The 27,984-nt window shown below is 39.9% G+C and overlaps 5 protein-coding genes across 6 annotated transcripts; 3 read left to right on the top strand and 2 right to left on the bottom strand.

Annotated features, from left to right (window-relative positions):
- Positions 1 to 25: 25 nt before the first annotated feature.
- Positions 26 to 8,994, top strand: rapsn (receptor-associated protein of the synapse, 43kD). Its single transcript, XM_034141238.1, has 8 exons — positions 26 to 701; positions 1,284 to 1,622; positions 3,345 to 3,503; positions 4,399 to 4,497; positions 4,646 to 4,768; positions 4,864 to 4,917; positions 5,259 to 5,458; positions 6,978 to 8,994. The coding sequence occupies exons 1-8, from the start codon at positions 510 to 512 to the stop codon at positions 7,048 to 7,050; spliced, it is 1,239 nt and encodes a 412-aa protein (XP_033997129.1). The 5' UTR covers positions 26 to 509; the 3' UTR covers positions 7,051 to 8,994.
- Positions 8,995 to 9,223: 229 nt separating this feature from the next.
- LOC117491322 (zinc-binding protein A33-like) lies at positions 9,224 to 15,154 on the top strand. Of its 2 annotated transcripts, XM_034141233.1 has the most exons (7): positions 9,263 to 9,652; positions 10,526 to 10,621; positions 10,781 to 11,011; positions 12,014 to 12,036; positions 12,118 to 12,236; positions 14,049 to 14,595; positions 14,839 to 15,154. In XM_034141233.1, exons 1-7 carry the CDS (start codon positions 9,263 to 9,265, stop codon positions 14,852 to 14,854), a joined length of 1,422 nt encoding a protein of 473 aa, XP_033997124.1. In that variant the 3' UTR covers positions 14,855 to 15,154. The 2 variants fall into 2 exon arrangements, with proteins under 2 accessions (XP_033997123.1, XP_033997124.1); XM_034141232.1 differs by lacking the exon at positions 14,839 to 15,154 and having other exon boundaries at positions 9,224 to 9,652; positions 14,049 to 14,671.
- ighmbp2 (immunoglobulin mu DNA binding protein 2) lies at positions 15,084 to 21,574 on the bottom strand. Its single transcript, XM_034141230.1, has 16 exons — positions 21,440 to 21,574; positions 20,837 to 20,919; positions 20,469 to 20,638; positions 20,175 to 20,370; positions 19,993 to 20,090; positions 19,719 to 19,882; positions 19,404 to 19,604; positions 19,179 to 19,326; positions 18,924 to 19,098; positions 18,202 to 18,384; positions 17,994 to 18,112; positions 17,813 to 17,907; positions 17,199 to 17,322; positions 16,273 to 17,103; positions 15,546 to 15,745; positions 15,084 to 15,362 (listed from the first exon to the last, which is right to left on the bottom strand). Exons 2-16 carry the CDS (start codon positions 20,911 to 20,913, stop codon positions 15,165 to 15,167), a joined length of 2,979 nt encoding a protein of 992 aa, XP_033997121.1. The 5' UTR covers positions 20,914 to 20,919; positions 21,440 to 21,574; the 3' UTR covers positions 15,084 to 15,164.
- A 109-nt stretch (positions 21,575 to 21,683) lies between these two features.
- On the top strand, positions 21,684 to 25,901 carry chid1 (chitinase domain containing 1). The gene is made up of 12 exons (XM_034141234.1): positions 21,684 to 22,073; positions 22,290 to 22,433; positions 23,288 to 23,420; positions 23,502 to 23,546; positions 23,658 to 23,764; positions 23,846 to 23,907; positions 24,010 to 24,099; positions 24,192 to 24,293; positions 24,381 to 24,530; positions 24,732 to 24,812; positions 24,903 to 24,945; positions 25,047 to 25,901. The coding sequence occupies exons 1-12, from the start codon at positions 21,966 to 21,968 to the stop codon at positions 25,143 to 25,145; spliced, it is 1,164 nt and encodes a 387-aa protein (XP_033997125.1). The 5' UTR covers positions 21,684 to 21,965; the 3' UTR covers positions 25,146 to 25,901.
- gatd1 (glutamine amidotransferase like class 1 domain containing 1) lies at positions 25,409 to 27,835 on the bottom strand. The gene is made up of 7 exons (XM_034141237.1): positions 27,665 to 27,835; positions 27,359 to 27,435; positions 27,052 to 27,157; positions 26,854 to 26,961; positions 26,676 to 26,767; positions 26,144 to 26,237; positions 25,409 to 26,051 (listed from the first exon to the last, which is right to left on the bottom strand). The coding sequence occupies exons 1-7, from the start codon at positions 27,711 to 27,713 to the stop codon at positions 25,936 to 25,938; spliced, it is 642 nt and encodes a 213-aa protein (XP_033997128.1). The 5' UTR covers positions 27,714 to 27,835; the 3' UTR covers positions 25,409 to 25,935.
- Positions 27,836 to 27,984: the final 149 nt, after the last annotated feature.

The raw sequence follows: 27,984 nt of genomic DNA, 5'->3' as shown, positions 1-27,984 counted from the left end.
AGACCATCTGCTCCAGCGCCAGCAGCAGGAAGGTGGAGGGGGTCGGACACGGGGGGTGCTGAGAATTCCTTTTGCTGGGGTGTGGAGGGAGCAGATATTCTGGGATATCACTGCTAGCACTCCGCCGGGGAAACGTGTTTCTTTGGCATTTTTCAAGTGGAAATCTGAGGGAGATTTTTGAACACTTGATGGTGAGAGGGGATCGTTGCAGGGTTAAATGGGGAAGGTATTTTTCTGGTCCTCTTGCTCTCCACGAAGCGACCGGCGATAATGGTCTTGGTGTGTTGCTGTTTTACTTCGGTGGATCCAGTTTCCTCTCCATCTCGGCACAGCCGGAGCTGAGAGAGCGGGATCTGGTAGGCCTGCTGGCAGCGACCTCTCCGAGGATCATCTTCAAGGGATCTTCTTTGGAGTCGTTCTTCGCATGGCAAGGATCTACTTTCTTGCTGCCTCACTGAAATTGCATGGCCTAAACGAATCAATATTTGTATGAGGCGCCTAGACCAGAGATGGGCCAGGACCAAACCAAGCTGCAGATAGAGAAGGGCCTGAGGTTGTATCAGTCCAATCAGACGGACAAAGCCCTGAATGTCTGGACAAACGTGCTGTGGAAGACCTCAGATCCTGGGGGGAAGTTTCGGGTGTTGGGGTGCCTGATCACAGCCCACTCGGAAATGGGAAAATATAAAGATATGCTAAAGGTAAGCCTCCACAAGAACTTTATGCTACAAACAAAAACATTTGAACCAAATCTGTGTCCTCTCGATATTTGTTTAGATAATTCATGTGAAGACATTTCTCACATTTTCACTTCTGTGTGAACATACTGGTGTTATGCAACGAGCAGTGTGTGTGGGTGTGGAGTGTGAGCCACTGAATACCCCATTAACTTTATTTGTGATCATGTCCAGTCGGGGTTTAACAGATCGTGCTGTAGTAGCATTTTTACATTTCTACTACGTCCAAGTGACAATTGAAGGAGAAGAGGTCAAAGGTCGGCGCCTTGGTTCCATTTACAGTGATCTTGAGAAGCATGGATTAATGTGTGGCTTCCACACGGTGCAGAGTAAATAAGTGCCCTGCAACCCGAGTATCAGTGTGGGGTGTCTTGTTGACACAACCATCTATACTCATGCAGCAGTCACTCTTAAATGAAGACTTTACAAAGTAGCGGCCTCATGTCTTTGAAGAAGGATATCATTTCTCTTTTTAGTCGGTATCTTTTTGAATGTAATCACCATGAACCTGCTTGTTCTCCATGGCCTCCCTCTCTCTCTTTGCAGTACGCTCTCACTCAGATCGACACCGCCAGGGAAATGGAGGACCCAGACTACCTGACAGAGGGCTACCTGAACTTGGCGCGCAGCAACGAGAAGCTGTGCGACTTCCAGAAAACGGTGTCCTACTGTAAGACCTGCTTGAACATGCAGGGTACCACTGTCAGCCTGCAGCTCAACGGCCAGGTTTGTCTCAGCATGGGCAACGCCTACCTCGGCCTCAGTGTCTTCCAGAAAGCTCTGGAGAGCTACGAGAAGGCCCTGCGCTACGCTCACAACAACGACGACAAGATGCTGGAGTGCAGAGTCTGCTGCAGTCTGGGAAACATCTATGTCCATTTAAAGGTAACATTTTTGTAAAATGATTGAGATTTGAATGTTCTGAACGGTTGTTGACAAAGAACTGAGGTCCTTCGTTTAAGTAAAGTAGAACAACTATTGTCTAAAAATACTCTTTACAAGTTCAAGTCCTGTATTCAAATATTTACGTGAGTCAAAGTACAGAAGTATCATTAGCTAAATGTACTTTAGTATCAAAGTAAAAGGACCCTGTATGAAAAAGGCTCCTTTTAAATTATTATATTATTGTAGAATATTAAAAAGTTCTGTTTTTTAACTAAAGAAAACAAATAAGAGCATTTCAATGTTGTAGGTTTGCAATATAAAGTCAAGTTCGGGTACTTGATAGTATATTACTGCATCACATTATATAAGTAAATGTGTTTTTGTAAACTAAATGTCAAATACATTCAGTAAATTAAAAAGTACAATGTAGTACCTGAAGCTGCATTTAAGTACTGTACTTCAGTAACTGTAGTAAGTTCAATTACAGCACACTTTATGATGTGCTGCATTAGAAATACTACTTTATCCTATTCTTTGCTTAGTATTTCCCGTTGACTATATGTCTTCAAAAGTACTTGTATGAAAGACAAGGTGTAATACTTTTCTGTAAAATAATATTCTAATCTTTCTGAGGTTTTGTATTTCGGTATTTTCGGATTGCACGTGTGACTTGATTACGCAACCAATACTGATATTGCCAACGTATTTGTGAAGTATGAACACACCGCAGAGCATCCAAGCAAACATCATTAATGGTTCGCTCATGTGGTACGAGGCATTGTGAAACATGGCGGAGTGAGGGGGCTTATGTAGTACCCTTGACATCAGAGATTTGTAGGAGTAATCCCTCGGCTTCCTAGGGAGGATTGGTTTCAATGGGATTGTTATGAAGAGGCGTTTGAGGAATGCACATATATGTCACGTTATTTCATAATACTGGAGACACAGAATTACTCATTCTCTAAATTATTCTTTGTTTGATTAATGTCAGAGATGGAATTTTCATTAAGCTTTAGAAACCAAAATGTCTTTAGGATCTGAATAAGATGTTTGATGAAGCCATTTGCAGTGGTGGAAACTAACTAAGTACATTTACTCAAGTACTGGACTTAAGTACACATGTTAGTAACTTGTACTAGCTGAGTATTTTCATTTCTTTGTACTTATTTTTATCATGAATGATTTTTATCATGATTTTTATCATGAATGCCACTTTTGTACTTCACTACATTTATTTGACAGCTTCAGTTGCTTTACTCATTCTGAATAGATAATACAAAATATAAATCAACTAATGAATAAACATTGACATGAAATTAGATATTAAGATATCCAACAACTGTGTACAAAGGTATTTAAATGACTTTTTTGAATTATAAGGTGTCCTTGTGTGCTTTGAAAGGTGTTTCTAAATAGTATGTATTATTATTATTATTATTATTATTATTATTATTAATAATAATAATTAGCTCCACATTTACCAGCTGGGTTATACATACATGCATTAATTATCATAATCCAGTCATTTAATATAAATAGATCTGAAATGTGCCTTCATGCAAAATGACTACTCTAGGGTACTTTAAGTATGCCAACACTTTTACTTAAGTAAGATTTTAAAGCAGGACTTTTTCATGTGACAGTCTTTTACAATTGAGTATTTCTGCTGTTACTGATGCTTGGACATAAGAGGCCTTACTCATCAGTATCCTCCGCCCACAGGACTACGAGAAGGCGCTGTTCTTCCCCTGCAAAGCCGCTGAGCTCGTCAACGACTACGGCAAGGGTTGGAGCCTCAAGTATCGAGCCATGAGCCAGTACCACATGTCTGTGGCCTACAGGAAACTGGAGCGCCTGCCGGACGCCATGGAGTGCTGTGAGGTATTGTTTTACTGTCCCAACACACAAGACGGGTCCTCAGAGACGGGACTCAACCCTTCAAAGACAAACCTACATAACTTGAGGAGAATGTCACAGTTTTGGTTTCCTCACAAAGTCCCCTGATGTCTGGTTGTTTGGATGTCGGAGCAGCAGATACAGTAGAGGTTGCTGACAGGTGCGAGCGCCAGTTGTTCTGTTGTACCAGAAATATGCTCACAGAGGCGCTGGTTTGAAGTGTTAATGAAGAGGGTGGCTTTAGTTCTAATTATGTACCGAGGGTGAAAAATAACTTGATGTCATTGCCTTGGAGCGCACAAGTAAAGTAACAAGACAGCGGGGTGCTGTTCAGATTTATTACATTTGCAAAACACTTTTAGACAAACAATTTACACATGTTGTCATATTTAGAATACCAGAGTACAAGAGGAGTCCTAACGGGGAAATAACAACAGCTCACGTTCCTGTTTCAGTCTGATTTATTTAAAAATACACTCAACCGATAAATGACATAACTGCATGCTAATTGTAAAAGTAATTGAATAAAATGCAGCCGTCAATTTCTGGATTCCCACTCCTTTTTATTATAAACAACTCTGCTTTAATGCTCTCAGCCACACAATCTTTAATTATTTACTTTTCCAACTTGAGACATTTTCATCTATAGCGAGGCGTAATGTTAGGGTGCATATTTTAAATGAGCGTACTTTATTGTCTAATACAATCATTTAAATGTAATTAGCTGCTGATATTAAACCAGAAAGTCCAATTTCCAAGTGATGCAAATTCATTTTCTGAATTTCAGATTTTTAAATGAAGTCATGGCATTGGTTTAACAGTTAAGGGGTCAGACAAGTTCAATGCCTCTTCTAACCCTGTATGTCCTGCACTCCAACAGGAATCTATGAAGATTGCTCTGCAGCACGGTGACCGTCCTCTGCAGGCTCTGTGCTTACTAAACTTTGCAGACATACACCGCTGCAGGAGTGACGGTGATGTGAGTAGACCTGTTAGCTCTCCAATACAATTTTATCTTGTTTCATGTATCTTTCAAAGAGTTTGGACTTTTCTATTTATCTTCCTTTCATTGTGTTTTGCTCTGTCTTTCATATCTTAACGGTGGTCAATTCTCTTCATCCCTTTAGAAAGCATTCCCTCGCTACGAGTCTGCAATGAGTATCATGACTGAGATTGGAAACCGTCTGGGCCAATCACAGGTCTACCTGGGAGTTGCAAAGTGTTGGCTTCTGCAGAAAGAGTTAGACAAGGTACCAATTATTTTATTATCTCCCTTCAAATATCACAGTCTAAGAGGCATAAGTGTTTCTCATATAAAACCTGCTTCAATGTTTTTATTTCCCAGGCTCTTGAATCTTTGCAGCGAGCCCAGGAATTAGCTGATGGGATGGGAAACAAGGTAACTGATGTTTCTATAGGACACAAGTAAAGTAAAGCTCCAATTATTACTTGATAAATCGGAAAAGTTGTTCGGCAGAAATAATTGGCATTTAGTTTAATATTACGTTTTTTTACGCAAACATGGCAAACATTTACATTAAGATTTCTTGGTCATATATGATTGTAAACTGATACTACTAACTACTGGTTGTACCAAACATGACTTTGTCAGCTTTGAGGGAAGCAATATGATATTATTTGGACAAAACGATTGCCTTTAGTAATCTTTAGTTCCAGACTAACACACACATTGACATTGACATGTGACATTGACAGTGTTTTTCTGATTGGCCCCTGTAGCTGTGCTCGCTGAAGGTGCACAGCCTGAGTGAGGGGATCTATCGGACCCGGGGGCAGCAGGAGGAGCTCCGGGAGCAGGTGGTGAAGTTCCTGCAGTGTGTGGAGGAGCTGGAGCTCTACTGCGGCATGTGTGGAGAGTCCATCGGGGACAGGGACCAAAAACTGCAGGCATTACCCTGTTCCCACATCTTCCATCTCAAGTGGGTGCTCTTACACACGTTATTATTTTTATACATGCATTTCTGTTAGAAAAATATCACTCGTCACCGGCTTGAGCTTCAATATCAGGATACATGTATTTATTATCCTTGCAAGAATGGAAGTAGTCATCACATACAGAGCATATGGGACAACTCGTTCCCAGAACAGTGTCCTTCACATGCTGATATACAAGAGAGGGTGTTTCACAGTCACAGGATGCAGGAATACCGGTTCAAAGCAGTATACAATGATTACTTCAGATTAGCTAAGACCCACGTCAGAAATGATCATGCTTGTCATATGTCCATCTCCATAGAGGCTGAATCATCATAAGCCTAAAACAGTCCTGAGGCTCTTCTAGGTAATCATACATCCTGTTACGTACACAGCTACGTAGGGCCTTTGTTATCATGTGCTACTCTGATATTAGAAGAGTACATTCAGTATTTTCCCAACAATTTCAAAGACAGAGGTGGGAAGTAGTGGAATACAAATACTTTGTTACTGTACTTAAGTACATTTTTCTGGTATCAGTCATTTACTCCACTACTTATTTTTCTGACGACTTTTTACTTTTACATCTTACATTTTGAACACAAATACCTGTACTTTCTACTTCTTACATTTTGAACACAAATACCTGTACTTTCTACTTCTTACATTTTGAACACAAATACCTGTACTTTCTACTTCTTACATTTTGAACACAAATACCTGTACTTTCTACTTCTTACATTTTGAACACAAATACCTGTACTTTCTACTTCTTACATTTTCAAAACAGGCTGGTTACTTTAGTTTTAATCTGTGTTTGGTGGCGTGATCATTATTATTTAGAGTCATTGCGTGCCTATTGATTTTAACACGATCCGTGTATCCATCATTTCCTGGTCTTCTCTAAAGAAGAGGGACCAATGAAAACGTTGTCATTTTGCTGTTGTTCAGCATGGAAACATTCATTAAATATACAATGACATTATTACAATACGAATGAGAAGATCCTTAATGGTCTATTAATATAAAGCGAGGTCCAGTTACCAGTTACTCTATAAAACAGTTGGTAGTTATGGGTACTTTTTACTTAAGTACATTTCGAAGCCATTACTTCTTTACTTATGCTTGAGTAAAGAAGTTTAGTCAGTACTTCTACTTTTACTAGAGTATTTTTAAACACGAGTATCTGTACTTCTACTTGAGTAAAGGATGTAACTATGTACTTTTGCCATCTCTTTGTATTGTATTGACAGAGACAGTGACAAAATCGAAAAAGTCGAAATTCTGAGAAAGATTTGAAGTTCTGAGGAAAAATCAAAATTCTGAGAAAAATGTACTTTTTCGAAATTCGAAACAAAAATCCCAGAACTCTAAATTCTGAGAAAAATTCGAAATTCTTTGATATTTTTTTAATTTTAATGCTTGATTGACTATTAAGAAAAATGCAATATAAATTAAATGTGTTATTAGTAATATCATGTTTACAGATAAACCTGCTGACACTAGGCTGTTTTTTTCCTTCAGGTGTCTGCAGACGAACGGGACGAAGGGCTGTCCCAAATGTATCAAGTCCTCCATGAAGCCTGGATTTGTGTGATTGTGCGACTGTGTTTGTGCGTTGGATCCGCAGACACAGCGTGATGCCTGACTGATCTGAGAGCAGCAGGCAGCCTTGGGGTATCCTGAAGATGTTCGAGGAGAAATAATTCACTGCTCTGTGAAGAGGATCCTGAACTGAACCCAGTGTCACAGAGTGCCGCTGGAGGACACATTCAAGGCATCCATCTTATTATCAGTCTGTGAGTTACAGCCGACTGAGGGGCGCGACTGACAGTGTTACATTTCGATATAAGCTGAAGAAGAATGAACCTACTTGTCTCTGACGACTGGTCTTTTAGGTGCAGATTTTAAATTCTAGAGGAATATGGACCGTCAAAAGAGCGTTTATAACTTGTATTTGCTATTTTCTGCGTAGTAATAGTTTAGTCAAATCAAGATGAAATGATCGTCAGTGATCTTAGTTGCAGGGTTTCAATTCAACCAGGATTCAACCTTTTACACTACATCCACTTTTTCTTTAATCGACAGTTTTCTGATTTATTTTGTATCTTTTCCAGAAGACAGAGCCGTTTCTGAATTGATTTCACATGGTATATTTATTATTGTCTTCATGTACATACTATTCTCATGTTAATTTGTTTTACATTTTTTGAGGTGTTTGTAAAACCCAAAAGTGATCGAAAACCTCTCAACCATTCAAAAACTAGTAAGTCTATACAGAAAAGGCATGCTGCTGTTTTTATTTCTTTATTCAGAGATAGAGGAGCCGGATCACACACAATGTTCATGGAAATGACTTTTCTGTCCATGTTTAACTCTTAAATCTGACGTCAACACAATATTGTTGCAATTTGAGGACATGAGAAAACCTATTGGGAAAGGAATTTCTCGACCAATCACATACCAGTCAGATTACTATTCATTTATTGTGGAGTTTTAATATTTGTAGTGTAAATATCACTTGATAAAATGTCAATATACAGATTGATATTATTAACTTGGAGAGGCTTTGTCATTTTAAGGTGGTTTTGAGAGAGAAAGCCCTAAAAAAGCTGTGCTATCAATCAATTATTATTGCATGTTTTATTTACAATGCCCAAAGAATTACATCAAATTATAAATCCATGTAACTATATTGACTTATTTCGGATTTGTTTAATATAGTTTTTCTTAATATTCAGTGGCTTTTATCATGCATATTCCTTATATATTTGTTAAATATATTTGACACATATACTTTAACAATATAAGCCATGTCAATCTAAACATCGTGGCTGAAACCAGGTTTTCCTCTAAAACTGTAACTCATACTAAATGTATTTTTAGTAAGACAGTTTTCAAAAGTACTAAAATATAGATGTGAGCCCAAAATAAATGTATTTGTGTGATCAAAACACAGGATAAATAATTTAACGAATACCGTTAACCCTTTTTGAAACATTCATAATTTAAACGTATAGTAGTACTTAGTTTTCTCTCTCTTCACAGCATGTGAGCAGGTTAACAGCCTTAACAGAGACACTACGGCATTTACTTGTACTGCACAAGCACTTAATTTTCACCTAACCTCACTTCTGAGCAGCACCAGGAACTTGTTTGGGTTCCCGGCATTCAAATTAATGTTTATTCACTGTCTGTTTACATGTAGCACAGTCGTAAAACGTGCAAAGAATCATAACGCTTTTTTGTTCTTGGTATAAATAAGATTTCACTGACAGCACAGCCACTTATCTTTAACAGTTTTAACTACCTCTGCTTCTGCCTCCAAGCTTCGCCCTCCTTAGAGGATTAATGCAGTAATAACACAACATTTAAATACATGTAGGATATGTTATGTTTTTCTAGACATTATGCTGATATAACCATGGTTTAAATGAGTTAAAGTCGGACTGGAATGCATTGTTAATATATTTATGCATCGAGTCAAACCATGTAACTGTGTCAAATATAGAAACATGTCATTAATGAAAATAAAGTGCACCAGGAGTTTATTGTGTAATCTTATTGCTGGTATTCACCATGTGTATTTTTGTTATCATCTTTCAATGTCAGTCTGCTTCCATCGCTCAACAAGAGTTTTGTTACCGTATGTGGAATATTCAACGAGCATTTAACCAGTCGTACTAGTTTGCCAACATTTACAGAAGTTTCAACCAAGCGATAAGCATCGTACCGCCTTCTGTCACGACACCTGAACCACTGGAGGTTTGTTTCCCTGTGAGCTCACTTTGAAGGAAATCTTCCTTCTGATGGCAGCGCTCTCATTCTCTGAAGGGGACTTACTTTGTCCTCAATGCTCTGATATTTACTACCTTCCCGTGCTCCTAAATTGTGGCCACAATATTTGCAGATTTTGTTTAAAGAAATTCTGGGAATGGAAAGGATGTCGAGAATGTCCTGTGTGTCAGGCTGTGTCTGTCCTTGGGAGGCCTCCTATCAACCTGGAACTAAAGATAGCTGCGGACGAATATCAAGTGTTAAAGACCAGAAGCAATCGGGACGTTTGTCGGGTTCACAACGAGAAGCTGAATATTTTCTGTCACAATGACCTCGAGCCCATCTGCCTCGTCTGCCAAACGTCAAAACAGCACAAAGTTCACGAGTGCAGCCCAGTGGAGGAGGCCGCCACACAGAAAAAGGTAGAGTAAAAATAGAAACTGGGGAAATAACAAGTGGATTTACTGAAAATATTCTCCAACACGAGACAAGACATGACTTGTCTGTAGTGAAGATGTGTTGCAACTGGTTGTTTTTCTTCTAGTGTAAAAGGGGATTGGGCTGCAACTAGGGCTGTGCAATTAATCGTATTTTAATCGCAATCACGATTTTGGCCTGCCACAATTACGAAAACAACATAATCGAAAAAAACAATTATTTTGCTTTTCTAGGTTGTGACAGTGCACTGCAACATATTTGATCTAATTAATTTTGGTCTCATTTATTTGAATTTATCATATTTATATATGTTTAGTAGCTTGTGGAAGTGCGCTCCAAAATATTTGTTGATCTTGTTTATTGGTATTTATTATTTAGATATTATTTATTTAAATGTATCATTTTATTTATTTTTGTATTGGTTTTTCAGTTGAATTATACGTTCAGGGTAATCAACAGTTAAAAAGATACTCTTCAAATTATTATTTGTATTTGTTTTAAAGTTCAATAAATTGATTTTTTCAAAGTCAATGAATAATCGTATTTAATAATCGTGATATAAATTATTGACCCAAATAATCGTGATTATGATTTTTGCCGTAATCGCACAGCCCTAGCTGCAACTAACAATTACTTTCATAATAAACTCATTGTTTTCTGAAATCATTGATACATTATTTAATCTATAAAAAATCATCCATCATAATTTCCATAACCAGCTTGTCCGAATCTCAATGACAATTAGTTTACAAAGATATAAAACTGAGAAAAGTAGCAAATTGATGTTTTGTCAATTCATAGAATAATAGTTTCAGCTCCAGATTTAGACTCAATTATTAATCTTTTGAATATTTCAGAAAGAAATCTCAGCCATGCTGGAGTCCTTGAGGAAACATCTCAGATTATTGAACATGACAAAGGTGCAATGGGAGGAAACCAAACGCTATATACAGGTAAAGATATAATTGTGTGTTTTGATGTGCCTCTAATATTTGAATTCTGATTCTTTAGTCTCACCCATTCAGTTTCCGCCAAGATAGAAAGTTCCTTCCCGGACGACTCACAAATATTCTTTTATGTGTCTGCCAAAAATATATCCATACACATTCCAGAGCCAAGTGAATCAAGGTGAGGCAGCGATAAAGGAGGCGTTTGAGAAGCTGCACCTGTTCCTCAGGGAGGAGGAGAACAGCAGGCTGAATGTGCTCAGACAGGAGGAGCAGATCAAGACGCAGGTGATGTGTGAGAAGCTGGAAAACATCCAGGAGCAAATCAAGACCCTCTACTCCACCATCAGTGATATCGAGGGGGCCCTCAGAGCCAAGGATTTAACATTTCTACAGGTACATCTACTGCCATTGTTTACATGACAATACGGCTTTTTTCTTAAAGTGGGGATATATGAGGTTTATCCATAGTCGGTGTATAAGCTACACTAAGTGGTCGATGGCACCCCCCCAGAAACAGACAGCAATAAGGGAACAGGAGCAAAGCAATGCATTGCTGTCAACAGGGGCAGAGGCAAAACTTATTATAGACACCTGAAAAATTCATATTGAAAAAATTAGCTAAGTTTTGTGAGTCCGGTATAACCAAAGTCACACAATAACACAAACAAAAGCAGCAGTAGAGGTAAAATGACTGGCTTTACCATAGATAACGGCTTTATAAATCCCATCAGTGCCACAAGATGCTAAGAGCAACCACTGTGCACGTTCTGCAGACCACCAATGTATTTGAATGGACATTTTAATCCTTCTTAACGACAACATACCAGATTGATCAGTATAATATATGTAACAATAGGCTCTGACAAGGTGTGACTTACTGTCAAACACAGCCAGGCTGATCAACATTTCAAAGCTATGAGTGTGGTGCAGTGGGTTGTGCGTGCCGTTGATGTTCTGATCAGGGGGTCACAGGTTCAAACCCCACTGCAGTCAGCATGTCATTGTGTCCCTGGGCAAGACTCTTCACCCCAAATTGCTCCTGTGGGGATTGCCCACAGTATATATGTAAGTTGCTTTGGATAAAAGCGTCTAACAAGTGACATGTAATGTAATGTAATGAGCAAATGACACCTTCATGGCCTTAGGAGCTTGGTGTCTAACTTTATGAGTGTGATTTCCTTTTGTCATGTATTATTTTAATGTTTCCTTTCATGCATACACTCAAAATATTTGGATGTATTATCCTTTTGGAATAGTTTTGTGTTTTCATAGTGTACAGGTGCTTATTTTTTTATCACTGCTTACTCAAACACCTGACCCCTGCTGAGCGTATAACTACACACCTCAGATTTAAATAATGAGCTGCATTTATTCACTTTCTTTCTGGATCTTTAGGACTACAAGCAGACAAATAAAAGGTATGTGTAACTCACCATCTGCCAAACGTAGCCCTAACTGTCTACATAAGTCAATGTTGTAATTATTTCAACATGTTTCAGGGTCAAATGCACCAATCAAGAGCCGCAGTGTATCAGAGATATCCTGATCAACTCTGCAAAGCATCTGGGCTCACTTAGGTTTGAAGTTTGGAAGAAGATGGCCAGCACACTCACATGTGGTGAGTGAACAGAAAATGGCTTATAAGTAAAGAATATTTTTGTTTTTTAAAGGTCACCTATTATGCAAAATCCACTTTTTCATGTATTTTATACATAAGCATGTGTCCCCTCTGTGTAAAGAGATTCTGAAAGTTTCAGCAAAAAAAGATTTGCACTCTTCTTGTCCTGATCCATTTATATAAAAACCTGTCTGAAAATGAGCTGATCAGATTTTGGCCAGTTTGTGATGTCATAATGTTTTTTGGGTTGTGTAACCATTAGCCAATCACCAACCAAGGTAACCCCCCCCACCTTATCACCTGAATCTCCTCCTAGAGCACCATTGTGTTCTTTTGAACCTAATAGGCTTGTTTGAGACAAGCGAGACCTGCGCAGACCTGCGCAATTGCGATCAACGTCTTGCTAGTGCGTTGCATGATGGTTAGTCATTTTGTCCGACTTGCTCTGGAGGCTCGCCTACATGAGACGTTGAAATCTCGCGGGACAAAGACGCCCGCAGACTTGAGAGCGAGGCGCGGCGAGGCGGCGCAGTTTCTCTCCACGGGCTGCGGAAGCGAAATGCTTGATGGGAAACGACTCGCTGGTATCTCGAGCTGAGCGCTCATTGGTGGGTTTTACCCCGTGCTGGTGATGAAACTCTCCATTGGCTCGGCAAAAGTGTGTTGTTGTTTTGTGTCAGTTTTACGTCGCCACTTCCATTCACATTTTTCATCATTGTTCCACAATGTTTATCATCATTAAATTAATATCTATATATTTGTATACTACACTTGCACTGCTTACCGTTGTCATACTTTATATATCTTAGCATATTCATACAACACACTGTTCATACTAGGCTAGGCTACTGTGTATATAGTGTATTCATACCCCTCACTGTTTATTCATCATTCAATTCATTCTATATTTTATTCTGTAGATTGTGTACATTACTTTTCACTTTACTGCTTTATGCACTCCTGGTTAGAAGCTAAACTGCATTTCGTTGTCTCAGTACCTGTAATCTGTGCAATAACAATAAAGTTGAATCTAATCTTGAGCAGGAACAAATGTATTTACTTAGTACATATCTGACATTAACGATTAAACACATTTGTCCATTCTTTATCAATCAATCAATCAATGTTTATTTATAGCCCAATATCACAAATGTTACATTTGTCTCAGTGGACTTCACAGTTTGTACAGAATATCAGTATGACAATACGACACCCTCTGTCCTTACGTTTCACATCATACAAGGAAAAACTTCCAGAGAAAAACCCACAGTTTAAGGGGGAAATGGGAGAAACCTCAGGGAGAGCAACAGAGGAGGGATCCCTCTCCCAGGACGGACAGACGTGCAATAGATGCCGTGTGCATTTATAAATGCAAACCGAGTCAAGCCGACTCCGGAGGTGGCAGTATGCACCTTAAAGTTGTTTGAAATCCGCCAAAAAACCGAGAGAAGAAGAAGAAGAAGAAGCCGACTCCGAGCTGTCCGACTTCAGGCGAGCTTTTTGAGACCTCCCCCGGCTGCGATCGGCTATTCTCGTCTACTTTCGAGGCGAGCCGCAGCTCGTCTCAAACAAGCCTAATATCTCTCAGAGGGGCGTGGGGAGTGGCTCCTTATTTTCATCTAAAGTAACAGACAGAGAATCAGCACTTTTGAAACAGGGCTGAAACAGAGGGGTTTATGGGATGCTACAATGCATGATCTGTTTGGTATTTCGAGCCAAACACTTCAAATACGTGTTTTGTGTATAACAGAACTATAATATATTGATGAAATAGGGGACCTTTAATGTACTGAATGTTTTTGATACTTTCAGTCCCGATTACTCTGGATCCAAACACGGCCCAGTCCAACCTGAAGCTGTCTGAAGATCTGACCTGTGTGCAGTTCAGCAGTAAGCAGCTCCTCCCTGATAACCCTGAACGCTTCAGCAGCCGTGTGTGTGTGCTGGGGGCCAGCGGCTTCACGTCAGGGAGGCACAGCTGGATGGTGGAGGTGGTCCAGGGCAAAGACTGGCACATCGGAGTGGCCCGGGAGTCCATCAAGAGGAGGAGTACCGTCTTCCTCAACCCCAGCGAGGGTTTCTGGGTGATCGGTGTGAGCAACGGAGACTCTTTCTGGGCTCAGACCTCACCTCGCACCAAGCTGGTGTTGAAGCAGAAACCTGAGAAGATCACTGTGCAGCTGGACTATGATAAAGGAAAGGTTGTTTTCATCAATGAGGCCGATTCGACGACAATATACACATTCAAAGACAGATTCACAGAGAGGATTTTTCCCTTCTTCTCCCCTGGATTGAATGCAGAGGGGACACACTGCAGCCAGCTGATCATCTGTCCTCAGACAGTAGCATTGAACATAGAAGCCTCGTCTCAATACCCCTCCTCGACTCCTCCTTTCCCTCACTCGCGTCCCTTCCTTGCGTCTTAGCTCCGCCTCCGTAAGATGCGTGTATCCTCCCTTTCGTCTCCTCCCGCACCCCTCCTCCCTCACCCCTCCTCGACTCCTCCGTGTGCATTTCAGCTATTGGGACGTCCTTCAACATGGCGTGTCTTGATCGATTTCCGGGTCAAGTCCCGGAGGAGGGCTATTGAGACGAGCCTCCTGTCTCACATGCAGTAGACACATGGTGCTCGAGTGGAGGGAGACTTTGTAAGAAGTTTCAATATGAAGTTCAGCAGAAGTTACATGACACTGTACTGTATCTGATGGTTAGACAGGCATCATACTGTATAGGTAATGAAATAATGCATGGTGCTTGAGTTGAGGAAGATGTTGAATAGTTTCTCTATGAAATTCAGCAGCAAATTGTATGACACTGTACTGTGAATTGAATGAAATAAGACATAACACTTTCAAACATTTTAATTGTTTTATGTTATTCAGAAGACAGTCTCAGGTCATATAAATATGTAGAGTTGATTTGATGTTATTAACTTTCATTTTCTTTTGGTTTTGGCTTCCTCTGTGTTGACATATCTTTCAGTTTAGAATCCAGTTTCCTCTGCAGATAGGCTTTCTTGTTGGGGTCCATGGTTTTATCCTTCTTCCCACTCCCGGCGTAAAGAACGCCCTCCTTGCTTATTCTCATCCGAGCATTAGACTTGGCTTTATCTCCGCAGCCGTGAACCTAAAAAGGTGCAACACATGACATCAGATCAGAAAACAACACCTTTCTTATATTTAGGTTGTCACTTATGGCGAACTATCAATACACAGACTAATAAAATACTTTCCTTCCTCCATGGATTTAAAAAACGACTACATAGTAAAAAAAAAACCATCTACTCTTTGGGGTCTGTTCCGGTCTCACCTCTGGTATATGATGACTGAGACAGTACTGCCTGTTGCAGAACAGGCAAAGCTGTCCGAGCATCAGCACAGAAGCTTTGCACTTCAGGAAACTGCACACACGTTCAGCCTTTATGACGGCGTTGATGAGTGTGTCGAAGTCTTCATCTGGAGCGGCGGCAGCAGCGATGCCGCAGGCGCCTGTCTTCGTTTTACTCTTTACTGGGACACAAATGGAAAGGTTCAAAGCTGAAAACATATCGGAGCAGACAGATTAAAATAACAGTTGTTGTTGTTGTTGGCCTTGGGGTTTGTGAAATAGGTGGTCATTGTCAGTGTGTTGTCTGTGTATACGTGTATGTACGTCTGTGTACATAAGTCATGTGTGAATATGGTATTGTGTTTTATCACGTACTATGTAGTATTTATGATTTGCTTTTTCTATGGAACTGCAGGACCGGTCCAAATCAAATTTCCTTACAAGGACAATAAAGTGTATCATATCGTATCAATTTAAAAATAAAGCTGAAACAATTGGGCAAATAATCAATTGTAAACTAAAGTAATTGCCAATTATTTGGGGATTTGGACAGAAAAAACAAGACTTTTAAAGACAACAACTTGGACTATGACAAACTGAAATAAACATTTTTCTGGCATAAAACAAAAATCTAGAAAAAGATGTGAGTAAGAGTAATCAAAAATACAAATACTGGTGAGTGCTTCTTCAGGTGAGATGCTTCTACTACCTTTAGCAGCCTTTGGTTTCTTCGATGCCTGGGCCTGAGCTGGCAGGGTGACGTTTTGTTGCTTTTTTTGTTGAGCGTTATCTTCCCTCTTCTGCTGCTCCCTCTTCATTCGCTCCAAATGTAAACTTTTTAAGTCTAATGCAGTTTGAGACAGCTGCTCTTTCTGGGGATTCTGGACTTCTTCTTCTTCCTTCTCTTTTTCTTCTTCTTCTTCCTGTGGTGGCTCCTCAGCGGGTGTTGACTCCAGGGGTCTGGCGACAGTGATGCACCTGTCCTTCCCCTCCCCTTTACTCTCATGCACGAGGCCCATCTCCTCAGCGATCTGGTGAACCAGCAGGCGGTCATGAGAGTTAAAGGATGATGGGAACTGTAGTTCACTCTGATTTGAGTCCTTCAGAAAGCTCTCCACCTGCGCCGTGATCTCAGCAGTTCTGTTCTTCTTCTTCTGCTCTTCCTCTGTCAGGGATGTTAAGCTGGACTTTGTGTGCTTCTCTTTCCCTGCAGTATTTTCATTAGCGCTGCTTCCGGTTGAATTCTTCTGCGGTGGCTTCGTCCTGCTGGGAGGCTGATCTTTGACCTTCTGTTTGGTGGACGTGGAGCTGCTGGAAGACTTTGTGTCTTTGGGGTCACGGGTGTAGTTTTGTGGCACGATGTCTTGGATGTACTCAAATGCTGTTCTGACCTCGCCATGTTGAGTCATGTGATCGATCAGGGACTTCAGGAAAGCGTGATTCTGGACGGTCTGCGTGTCGCACACAACAGCGATGTGACGCCTCGCACGCGTTACAGCCACGTTAATCCGTCGGTCCTCTGACAGAAATCCAACTGCCCCTGGAATTAAAAGAGTTAACAAATATATAAATAAGTGCTGCTAACATTCATGGTGTTACAGAATCAGACATCATTTTTTTAGCTAAATAAATGACCTTTTCTGTTGGACCGAACTAAGGACAACACCACGGCCTCCTTCTCTCTGCCCTGAAATCCATCCACTGACTTTATCTCCAGCTCAGGATGCCTCGCAGAAAGCTTCTGACGCAGAAGATCCACCTTTACAGAGACGAGAACATCAATGAGTTACTTTTTATGAATCTGCAATGACTGGTCGACTGATTGAACAGTTGATTGAAAGAAGAACATTCTCCAACTGTCAATAAATGATAAACTGTTGAAATAATTTTTCGAGAAAAAGGTTTGCAGCCTCTGAAATATAGAGATCATTTTTTTCTGTTTTATATCATTTTAAATTGAATATCGTTCGAAACATTTAAATGTCAACATTTTGAGAAACTGGGAATGCCATTTTTCTACTATTTTCTGACCTTTTATTGAGTACATAACTTTTAATGTCAGTTTAGAGTTCTAGTTCAGTATTACATTTTATTTTTGGGGTATTTCATTTTTAATCCTTTGAAATTTTAGATATTTTATTTATAAAATATGCAATACAAATTATGCAAATAGTGCTTTGACACAGTACAGTCGTAGAGGTTAAGTTAACATGTATTTTACAGTACATTTCCTCCAATCAGTGACCTACCTGTAGATTGTACGGAGCGATAACAGCGATGTCTTTAGCTTTAACCCCAGCTTCAGTCAAGGCCTTTATGTGCAGTTCAACGATGTCGACCTCACCTGAGGATAACGTATACACACGGTCAGATCCCATAAAACCCTATCTGTAATAAAACGATGTGTTCTTTACAATAAAAATGACTAACCTTGATTGCCTTTGGACTGCTCCTCAGTGACCTCCATTTCGCTCAGACCGCAGCCTGCTGTGTCGATAAGAAGGAGCGGCGTGCTGGTCTCTTCAACACAGGCGACTCCAGGTAGATCTCTTCAGCATCAAAGACAGAATTGTATCATTTTCGATTCACCGTGGATATAAAAACATTAGAGACTCTCCATCATCAAGCTTACACTCACTTTAACAGGTGTTTCTCCACAGAGCTGTGAGCGGTAAGTCGTCCCTGGTACATCTCTTTGGAGGCCCAGTCCATGATGGCACTGTTCATGCGGTACTGGACTGTTAGCATGCGGACCACCGAGTCCCCGTACATCTGGATGAGTCTCTCCATGAGGCTGAGGGACAGGCCTTTTGATGCAGCCCTGTGGAAAAAAAAAAGAACAATGTGCAACTATGATCATATAAAAGACCCTGATTGCATTTCTCAAACACCATCTTACTATGACTGAGGTGTGCTGAAGAGAAAACTACATTGGAAGTGTTTTTTTTAATTTTATATAAAAGACTACTGTGTTTGTGTTTTTATCTGTGATTTTCTAACTGGTTTGACAGGACACATATTTCAGTGCACCAATCCGGAACGTAGCTTTTTATTTCAAATGCGCTGAGTTTTTTATTAGATGTTGCTTTTGTTGCCAGCACTGTCAATAAACTCTGATCAAAGCACACACACACACACACAGTCCTGGTGAATTACTATTGGACCCTAAAGCTTTATGATTTCTTAAAAGCTCCATTTTTATTTCATTGGAATTTTTTATTGCTAAGAATAAAAACGTCATTAATGTTTTATGGGGCTTTAAGGACAATATTTCAATGATTGCAGCAGGACCAATATAAAATGAATTCTTTAAAACATATGAATGCACAAAAAGATGAAATTGGGTTCTTGTTTCTTTACTTTTGTGATTTGATGGTCGGTGGAAGCTGCTTGTAGTCTCCAGCCAGGATGCACTTGCGCGCTCGGAGCAGGGCGATCCAGCAGCTGCTCTCCAGCGCCTGAGCGCACTCGTCTATCACCACCCAATCAAAGTGCTCCGCTGGCAGGTACTTCAGCGGACCAGTGTGACAAGCACCTGCAGACACAAACAAGTGCTCTCTGATTGCCTTTCATCATCACTGAAATACATTATCTTCACCCGGAGCCCTAACTGACCTGTGTTGGTTGATAACACAACATCAGCACTTTTGAGGATCTGGGCGATGGCTGTTGCCTCCCTGGTCCTCAGCTCTTTTCTTAGCTCCCCTATTTCCCTTTTGTAGTTCACCCGGTCTCCTCTTTCACGCATCTTCTTTATTCCCACCTTGAGAAAAATATATATTAGAAATCATTCAAAATGTCACACATGCTAGTAAGAGGACCACACACTTAAATACGTACAAATGCTTTGTCCATGTCTTTACGGATGTCTGCAATGATGCCTGCACTGTCACTCTGAGCGAGGATGGCGTCCAGTGAGTGTTTCTGTATGGACTCCAGCAGTCTGGCAGGGTGACCCAGCCTCAGGACTTTAGCCTTGCATTGGGCTAACCTCTCTACTAAATTATCCACCGCCACGTTGGATGGAGCACAGCACAAGACCTGCACAAACACATCATTCAATTACGAAAAGGTCAACTTCAGATAAATGTAAGGAAATAATAAGTAGGAGGAAAAGTATTAACACATGCACTAATAAATATAAACTTTCTGCACCTTTTGGCCTTGTTTGACTGCTTGCAGGATGATCTCGACCACAGTGGTGGTTTTCCCAGTGCCTGGTGGTCCATGAATCACAGCTAATTCTCTCTGAGACAGAGTAAAGGACACAGCTTCTCTCTGGGAATCATCCAGGTTGGAGTTAAAGAATTTAAACTCGTCTGATGAAACATTATAGGATACCAAGAGTTAGTCCTTTGTATTGTAAGATTTTTGCTGATTTGAAAAGTTTGGATGTGCTACCAGTAGGCACAATTTCAGTGTCACTTACTTGGCTGTGTTTGTGAAGAAGGTGTTGAGTCTCCAAAGAGAACGTCTATCAGATTGGCCGCTGGTCCATTTCTGTATCCATTTAATGTATTCAAGGCACTGCAAGCACAGGAAAAGTAAAAATATGTTTCACAGGTTGCATAACTCTCTTTTTTTTTGTCTTATATTATAGATGTCACTCACTTTTTCATTCGTTTGTAGGTAACATCATTTGCCAATTTTAAGAGGTTGTGAAGACCATCTGTATCGAAGCTGAGGCCATCGTTAGAATCATCAAAGGCCACACTTATCGCAGTTTGGCTGACCCTTGTCACTATCCCTGTGCCAATCTGTGAGGCTGCGGTGCATCCACCAGTGTCATACAAGCCCACTATGTCACCTATTACAAAGACATAAATGTTTAATTATTAAGCAAAAATAATTAAACTACAGTCACACAGAAACACACAGATCTGACGTTTAAATATTCCCTCTCACCAGGTCCAAAGCTGTTGCTTGGCAGAGATGTAAAACCCAAATGTTTCCGTGGCTCGAAGATGACAACTGTGCGACCGTACAGACCTGTGGACTGACTGCTTATCTGCAATTTCAGCAGGCAAACCCCTTTACTCTGAAGATCCTTCAGAGAGGTGTTCTCCTGCCATATCCTGCAGGCACAAAACAAGACATTGTAGTGTTTTAGTCACAGATTTAAGGTAAGTCCGGTAGAGGGATTACCAAGCGTAATTCTTTGGAGTGTAGGATCTTTTTCCAAAATCCCTAAGTTCAGGGAAGTGCATAGCAAAATTGCCAAATTATCCAATTATTAAGTTAAGTATTACAGTCTGGATGTTATTCTTTCTTACCTGTTCTCCTCTATTTCAGCCTCCCTTTCCTCCTGTAGAAGCTCAAGTGTTTTTGACACAAACTGTTCCACCGCCATTGCTAACTAAAAAGACAGAAAAGATTATCAATGTTTCAGCACAGATCCAAAACATTATGTTAGTTACACTTCCCTTAGGCTACAGACAATAGAAAACAGAAAAGGTCATACTAAAAACTGTTGTTGTCCTTTATGGATATGATAGTTCTCTCATTATCAAGGGTACATCTCATCAGTGGGGGAATGTAGCTAACTGTATTTATTCAAGAACTTTACTTAAGTACAGTTACAGTGAGGTAATTCTACTTTGTTATATATCCATACTATGCAACTTTAAACATCCATACCCACTGCACCTCAGTGACAAATACTTTTAACTCCACTTTAATATAAGGAATAACAATGTAAGGTAATAAACGAGGGAACACAGGCAGGGTACAGCTTAGTCAATAGTATAAACACGTTAAAAGCTTATTGAATGCTGACATGTTAGCTTGCTAAGTGCTAACCACACTGCACTCAAAAACTGATTAACTTTAGCTACAGCTAGCAGGAGAAAATGACACTCAACTGATAATGTAGTTACCTGAAGAGACCACAGGTGAGCAGAAAGCAGAAACCTTAATGTTATTCATGCGGGAGAACTTTGAAATATCCTGCAAATATCTACATTACACCAGTGTGTTTGTTGAACTCATTGCCGTCTTCTTTTGTTGCGCTAGCTTGTTAGCATGATAGTTACACTGCCACCTATCGGCTCAGATGACTTAGCGCACTCACATACATTTATTTTGAAAAACACGCAACCGGAAGTCACCCAGCTTCGTTGACGCTCCAGAAAGAAACACGTTGAGCTAAGTTGTCAATCAACCCGTCCGATAGTCTGAACCAGGTTGTTTGTCATTAACTGTACATTTCAGCAGTGTGAACGGGTCTTTTTTGGCTCGTTGTTCTGTGAGTCTTCAAACCGCAGCAGGATATGCTGGGTGGTTTTATCTACCAGATCTCATTCAGGAAGGAAGCACTTGCACAGCAAACCTGCAGACTGTGAGCGGCTAACACATTTTATATTAAACAGCTTCACTGCTCCCTTTCACTGCCTTTGTTTGGAAATGAGAACGACATTATTTCTGCTGCACGCCATCTCATGCTTCTGTTTGGTCAGTGCCACTCTTTCAAAAAAGGATGCAAAGAAGTCGCATAAAGCAGCTGATGCTGAGGTGAGTACAACTTCTGGTGTTTACCTTGAAATAAGTGTGAGCTGTGTGCTGCAGGTCAAACAACCTCTCGTCTGTCTGCCTGACATTTCACTGGGCTTACCTGACTGTCCAGAATCAGGAAGAAGCCCCTTATGATCCACTTGTCATGTTTGTAGTCATGAATATGATTGTTATCTGTCACTGAAATGTTTTGTTAATTTTGATCTCACTGTTTAGACATCGCTATCTGAGCTGTCTGTTCTGGAGAGAGGCCTGGTTGTGTCAGACCCGCTCTGGAAAGACATAGTGAAGGAGGAAAAGAGAAACTGGGCTCGGATCAAAAGAACCTTTCAAGGACCAGTGCTTGGATATGTCACACCTGTAAGTCAAAAACACATCTACATCCTCCCTTGCTACTGTTCAAACATAGACTGTATAACATGACAACACAGCATTAAACGATACGTTTAGATTAATAATTTATGCAATACTCACAGACTATGCATTGCCGGAAGAAATACTGGGATATGGTACTACACAGAAAAAATACTCTGCTACAAGTTTAAGTCCTGAGTAAATAATTGGCAACTTTTTGAATATCTATTTATAATTGACCTAATATTGCAAGCAAGAATGTCAAATGCCTCTGATGCTGCATTATCTACAGAAAAGATAAGAGCAGTTTCGTGCAATGGTAAATTAAAGATCTGTTGATTCTACACTGCTTGTTGGAAAAAGCGCAATTTGAGCATATCCGTTTTGGTGTATTCGACTCTAAAAAACAAAACAACTAATCATTTCATTTCAATCTTTATTTCGAACAGATTAAAAAAAAAAATAATAACAAATGTGAAAAATAGAATACCGTATTGTTAAAATACAGTATTTATCCACATTCATGATAATATTTATATATTAAAAAAAAAAAAGTCTTCATATTAATAATAATAATCGATCAAATAATTTATAAAAACCTGCAGATAAAATAAAAGAGTGATTGCTACCTACTTTAGAAGTTACTCAGTGTGACGGCCGTCTGTTGTACCAGGATGTTATCGATTTTTAGAATGGAGAGGAGAAAGTATTGCAGAGACCGTTTCATTAAACATGTAGACATGCAGCTGTTGTATTAAGATATACTTCAACGGTCCTTTACTTTGAACTTATCCTTCCTGTGTAGGATGTTTTGACTCAATATTTTGTAATCACATGTCCTTTTTTCCCCTATCCTCCAGTGGAATGCCCACGGCTACGACGTTGCCAAGATGTTTGGTGCTAAACTGACTTCATTGTGTCCAGTTTGGCTTCAGGTCCGCCGACGAGGACCTGAAACCTTTGACGTTACCGGACTGCACGATCATGACCCAGGTAGAGAACTTGCGTCATTGACAGTCAAATAGGAAGTGTTTAGTAATATATGTTAATAAAGGGCTCTTTCTGTCTCTCCAGGCTGGGTCAAAGCTGTACGCAAGTCTAACAAAAAAGTCAGGATGGGTAAGTAGATGTCCTCTCCACTGCCCACAATTCAGATCTGTGAATGTGTGCAAGTAGTGTCGGATGAGAATCTATTGTTGGTTTTATTTGCTTACATTTGTTTACCCTCAGTGCCTCGGCTGTTATTTGATGGCTGGTCTTACCAGGACTACATGAGTGTGCTGGCGAGTGAAGATGAAATTGAAGAGCTGGGAAGTGAGCTGGTGGATGTTGCAAAGGTAAAAAATTGGTTTGTTTAGCTTTAACTCTCTTGCGAAAGTGTTTTTTGTCCTGTGTCTAATGAAGCTGTGTTTTTGCAGACTGAAGGTTTCGATGGTTTCACCTTGGAGGTGTGGAGCCAGCTGGGCGGAGACAAAAGAAAGTGAGTTATCCTATTGACCCTTCTTTATTATTACTATTCTTTTGTCTGACGCTTCAAGAAGGCAATACAAATAATCAAACATGTAAAATAATCTTCATACAGGGAGCTTGTACATATGGTGAAACACATATGTGAGACTCTGAAGGCTAAAAGATTAGACTGCATTCTTGTCATCCCTCCTGCTGTGACCAGGTGAGTAGAATCATTTTCTTTCAGTGACAATAAATCCGAATAAATTGGTGCTGACTCCCCCTTTTGCTTCTTTTCCTTCCTGTCGTTATCAGTACGGGGCAGCCGGGGCTGTTTGGCAGGGAGGAGTTTGAGCAGTTGGCCCCTGTCGTGGATGGATTCAGCCTCATGACGTACGACTACTCCAGCGGTGCCAGGTGAGAGAGCCAGTGATGCAGAAGGAGATGCACAGTATTAATGCTGACAATGTTCTGAGTTGCTATGGGTTTGTTTTTGTTCAATAGAGCGGGCCCGAGCTCCCCCCTGCCCTGGATGAGAGACTGTGTTCTCCAGCTAGCTCCCAACACTCAGTGGAGGCAAAAGATCCTGCTTGGACTCAATATGTATGGCCTTGATTTTGCAAGCCAGGGAACGGAGCCACTCCTGGGAGGAAGGTGAGCTAATACTGTGACTACTACTGGAATACTTCAGTTATATTTTAGCGTAATTATTTTTTTACACACTTTTTTTTCCAAACCTTGGTGTTACAGTTTTGTGTCATTCAGTAACAAGAAGCTAAGAAGTCTATAGGTAAAAGGCTGTGAAAATAATTTAATGATCTATTTATGATCTAACTTGTCTCTGGTTTCCTGCAGGTACATCGAGATTTTGCGAGAAAATAGGCCAAAACTTCTGTGGGACGAACAGTCTGCAGAGCATTACTTCAATTATAAGAGGTAATTAATTAATTTATCTTAAAGTAAACAATTAACAAATAAAATCTCCAGACACAATCTTCTAACACAATTTGTGACGTTAATTTATAGGAACAACGCTGTTAAGCATGTGGTGTACTATCCCTCATTGAAGGTAAGTCTTTTGCACATTTTTAGATCATGAAAATAACTTTTTTAACCAAAGTGTTATTATTGTGTTTACTGCTACTTTAACATAATTTACTTATTTTACAGTCACTATACCTGAGGATCTCTTTAGCTACTGAACTGGGAACAGGAGTTTCCTTATGGGAATTAGGACAAGGACTGGACTATTTCTATGATCTCCTATGAGAGTTGGCTCCAGTAGTGACACCTGTGGACTTTGGAGCATCAGCACATGGGATTTTCTCTTTTTTCCTTGAACAGGGAAGCATCAAAAGATCAAGCTCTGTATGCAGGAATTATACTTTTGTGTGTTTTGTTACTGAGTTAGAAATCTGAAAGAATGTATTTAAATACAATTCAGCTTATTGGACCAGAAAATGTTGAAATGTTCTCTACATGAGAAAAACAGTAATCTGTTAATTCGTAAGGTACTACCAGCAGACACAAGGTACTTCAGTATGTTTTATTCCATTTCATTGGTAGAATTGTGGTAACATTTTTTAACTTGTACAGTTCAGTCAGAGTGCAGTGACACAACAGAGTGCATGATCATCAATAGGTAAAACTTTTAAATGAAGGGTACATTCTTCTTTTGTTCGCGAGCAGCAGACATCTGCAGCCTCTCTTCAGTCCAGATCCAGAAATATTCTGCTGCTCACATTTCTGCTTTCAGTCGCAGCTTTGCTTGCTGTGAAGATTCTTTAAACATACTCAAAACTGCTTCTGCTTTCTCAAAACTGCTTCTGCTTTCTCTCATTTTTTCAAATTATAAATCAAGACATTTGATTGTGTGGCTTTTATCAGTTTATAATTACAACATTGGAAAGTTATGAAGTTGTATTTACAGTGGTGCCAAACATCTGTTCTGAATCAGTGTCTTCCAATATTTGTCTGAGATGAATGTTTGTTTATTTACATGAATACAAATGTGAAACAACTGAGTTGATGGATTTGAGTGCTCCTGATTTTTTTTTTTTCACTTGGCATTTGAAAGCAGGATTAGATTATTTACAGCAAGTGATGTTGACTGCATATTCTGACCAGTTATTAGGTGTCTGTCTATGACTACATGCACGGCATCTTCTTGACTTGCTGTAAAACAAAGATATAAACAGGAGAGAGTTTTAGAAATCCTTATTATTTACTCTACCTACTTAATGTCCATGCTCTGCAGTTCAGCTCACCTGTGTACGATCCACCACTGTCTTTCACAAAGTCTTCCACGACCAAGGGCAGGTTGGCAAAGTCAGGCCTCCGCACCAGTTCAAACACTGAGGGCTTTCAGCAGAAATAGAAACTGTGATTAAATATATTACACTTGAATTTTTTCTTTACAGGGTTCGGAAAGCTTAAATCCCTTTAGTTCAATTAGATTCGGAATAACATTTAGCATCATCTTCACAATAACACGAATTAAAAAAGAAATCCAAAATGTTCAATAAAATGTCATTGCAATATTTTTTTATTTTTGCAGCACAAAAACATACAATCATTTTCACCATGTGATGATGCAGCACCTGTTTCGAGAACTCTGCAAGTTTACATATTCATATAAAGAAGCACAAATGTTGTAGCATGACATTTTTAAATTGATATGCTTTACCTTACATTGCACGTACACATTTTTCGCATACAATTTGACCTCCTTATGTTGTTGCTGAAAGGATATATCACAGCCCTTGATACTACCTTCATGTTTAATTGAGGAAGACTTACCCCTGTTAAGCTGTATCCACTGAAGATCCACCTCTGTCCCTCTGTGGCACAACACAGCGCGGACACTCCTTGTCCCACAGCACAAACAGGTTCTGCACACAGAAAAACAAACAAGGCTCTACACACCAGGTTTATACTTTAAATACTGACAGTTTTTTAAGGTTAGCCTCACACTCACTTTGTTGGGAGATGAAGTGTGTGAGGATGCGGTGCAGAGACCCGCTGTGTGCCAGGTCGTTCAGCGCCCCGGGGCAGTCTGGGAGGAGCAGCGCCTGGTATCGAGCACCTGGAGAGGGTCATCATGACATGACTGAGCAAAGTCTAACCACCAGAGCACATGAAAACAGCCAATTTACCATGAAATAATTTTCCTCACCATCTATGGATTCAAGTTTGGCTGGTGTTGCGTAGGGTTTCACGTTGAAGTCCTGCACCCATCTAGCAGTGCTTTCATCCACTCCAACAAAGTCTATTGGCTTTCCCTGCAATAAAAACAATTGTCTGATTGGACAATTCAACCAGAAACATTGCTACAAATAAGGCGTTGCTCTTCTACCTTCTTACGGTTTATGTACACATTTTTGGTTTAAAACAGAGTTTCCTTTCTGTTTCCACGTGTATCATACAATACTTCAGTATATGCATTTAGTGACTATCCACTAAAGCAGGTACAACAGTATTACCCCAGGTGTGGCTGTCTGGAGGTTGAACACGGAGGAACAGAGGCTGAAGGACTGATGGAAAGAAGCTGCTGAAACCCCTGGAAGATCAAAACACACCAAACATCAGAGCTCATCACAGAAAACTTAGCCTTACTGTTATGCAAAAAGATAGCTAGAAAAATATGTTTTACTTCAGTTAACTTGTTATTAAAGTTAATAAATAACGCCAGCTGAGCTCTAATTGATAGAAAACTCTGTAGTAAACTCACTTTGTGTTATTATCTCTGTTAACGTCACATTACACATCAGCCGGTAGCACTGACTCACCTTGAGGAGACGCACTCGCCACAATCAGACAAGTTGGTTTTGCAGACATTTCAATTGTTTTTGTGTTAATTCCACATTAAATATTGTTTAAGGAAATGAATAACAATGTAATTGTGAGCGAATTCAAGCAAGAAAATCCGCGAGGAGGAGGAAGTACTGTCAGCTGACAACAACATCCGCTGCAGGATTTCAGAATAAAAGTTCACTGTCACAAAATGACAATGTTCAAATGGCAAGCATTTTATTTGCATTTTAACAAACAAAAAATATCTTTGATTTATATATTATTTATTAAAATGTTGGTAAACACGATATGATAA

The sequence above is a fragment of the Trematomus bernacchii genome, unplaced genomic scaffold (genome assembly GCF_902827165.1).
Source record: "Trematomus bernacchii unplaced genomic scaffold, fTreBer1.1, whole genome shotgun sequence".
Classification (NCBI taxonomy): Eukaryota; Metazoa; Chordata; class Actinopteri; order Perciformes; family Nototheniidae; genus Trematomus; species Trematomus bernacchii.
The sequence above is the reverse complement of the archived record's forward strand: the minus strand, read 5'-3'. Positions and strand labels throughout refer to the sequence as shown.

Bases quoted from the DNA above. Each gene is read 5' to 3' on its own strand.
- rapsn (XM_034141238.1), top strand. From the start codon at position 510: ATGGGCCAGGACCAAACCAAGCTGCAGATAGAGAAGGGCCTGAGGTTG. The intron at 702-1,283 runs GTAAGCCTCCAC...CTCTCTTTGCAG, and splicing joins AATATAAAGATATGCTAAAG to TACGCTCTCACTCAGATCGA. The intron at 4,498-4,645 runs GTGAGTAGACCT...TCATCCCTTTAG, and splicing joins GCTGCAGGAGTGACGGTGAT to AAAGCATTCCCTCGCTACGA.
- LOC117491322 (XM_034141232.1), top strand. From the start codon at position 9,263: ATGGCAGCGCTCTCATTCTCTGAAGGGGACTTACTTTGTCCTCAATGC. The intron at 10,622-10,780 runs GTAAAGATATAA...TACACATTCCAG, and splicing joins AAACCAAACGCTATATACAG to AGCCAAGTGAATCAAGGTGA. The intron at 11,012-12,013 runs GTACATCTACTG...CTGGATCTTTAG, and splicing joins AGGATTTAACATTTCTACAG to GACTACAAGCAGACAAATAA.
- ighmbp2 (XM_034141230.1), bottom strand. From the start codon at position 20,913: ATGGCGGTGGAACAGTTTGTGTCAAAAACACTTGAGCTTCTACAGGAG. The intron at 19,883-19,992 runs GTAAGTGACACT...ATGTTTCATCAG, and splicing joins TTCTTCACAAACACAGCCAA to ACGAGTTTAAATTCTTTAAC. The intron at 19,605-19,718 runs GTGCAGAAAGTT...GTGTTTGTGCAG, and splicing joins CAGTCAAACAAGGCCAAAAG to GTCTTGTGCTGTGCTCCATC.
- chid1 (XM_034141234.1), top strand. From the start codon at position 21,966: ATGAGAACGACATTATTTCTGCTGCACGCCATCTCATGCTTCTGTTTG. The intron at 23,421-23,501 runs GTAGAGAACTTG...CTGTCTCTCCAG, and splicing joins ACTGCACGATCATGACCCAG to GCTGGGTCAAAGCTGTACGC. The intron at 23,547-23,657 runs GTAAGTAGATGT...GTTTACCCTCAG, and splicing joins TAACAAAAAAGTCAGGATGG to TGCCTCGGCTGTTATTTGAT.
- gatd1 (XM_034141237.1), bottom strand. From the start codon at position 27,713: ATGTCTGCAAAACCAACTTGTCTGATTGTGGCGAGTGCGTCTCCTCAA. The intron at 26,238-26,675 runs GTAAGTCTTCCT...TTCTGCTGAAAG, and splicing joins GTGGATACAGCTTAACAGGG to CCCTCAGTGTTTGAACTGGT. The intron at 26,052-26,143 runs GTGAGCTGAACT...TTTGTTTTACAG, and splicing joins CAGTGGTGGATCGTACACAG to CAAGTCAAGAAGATGCCGTG.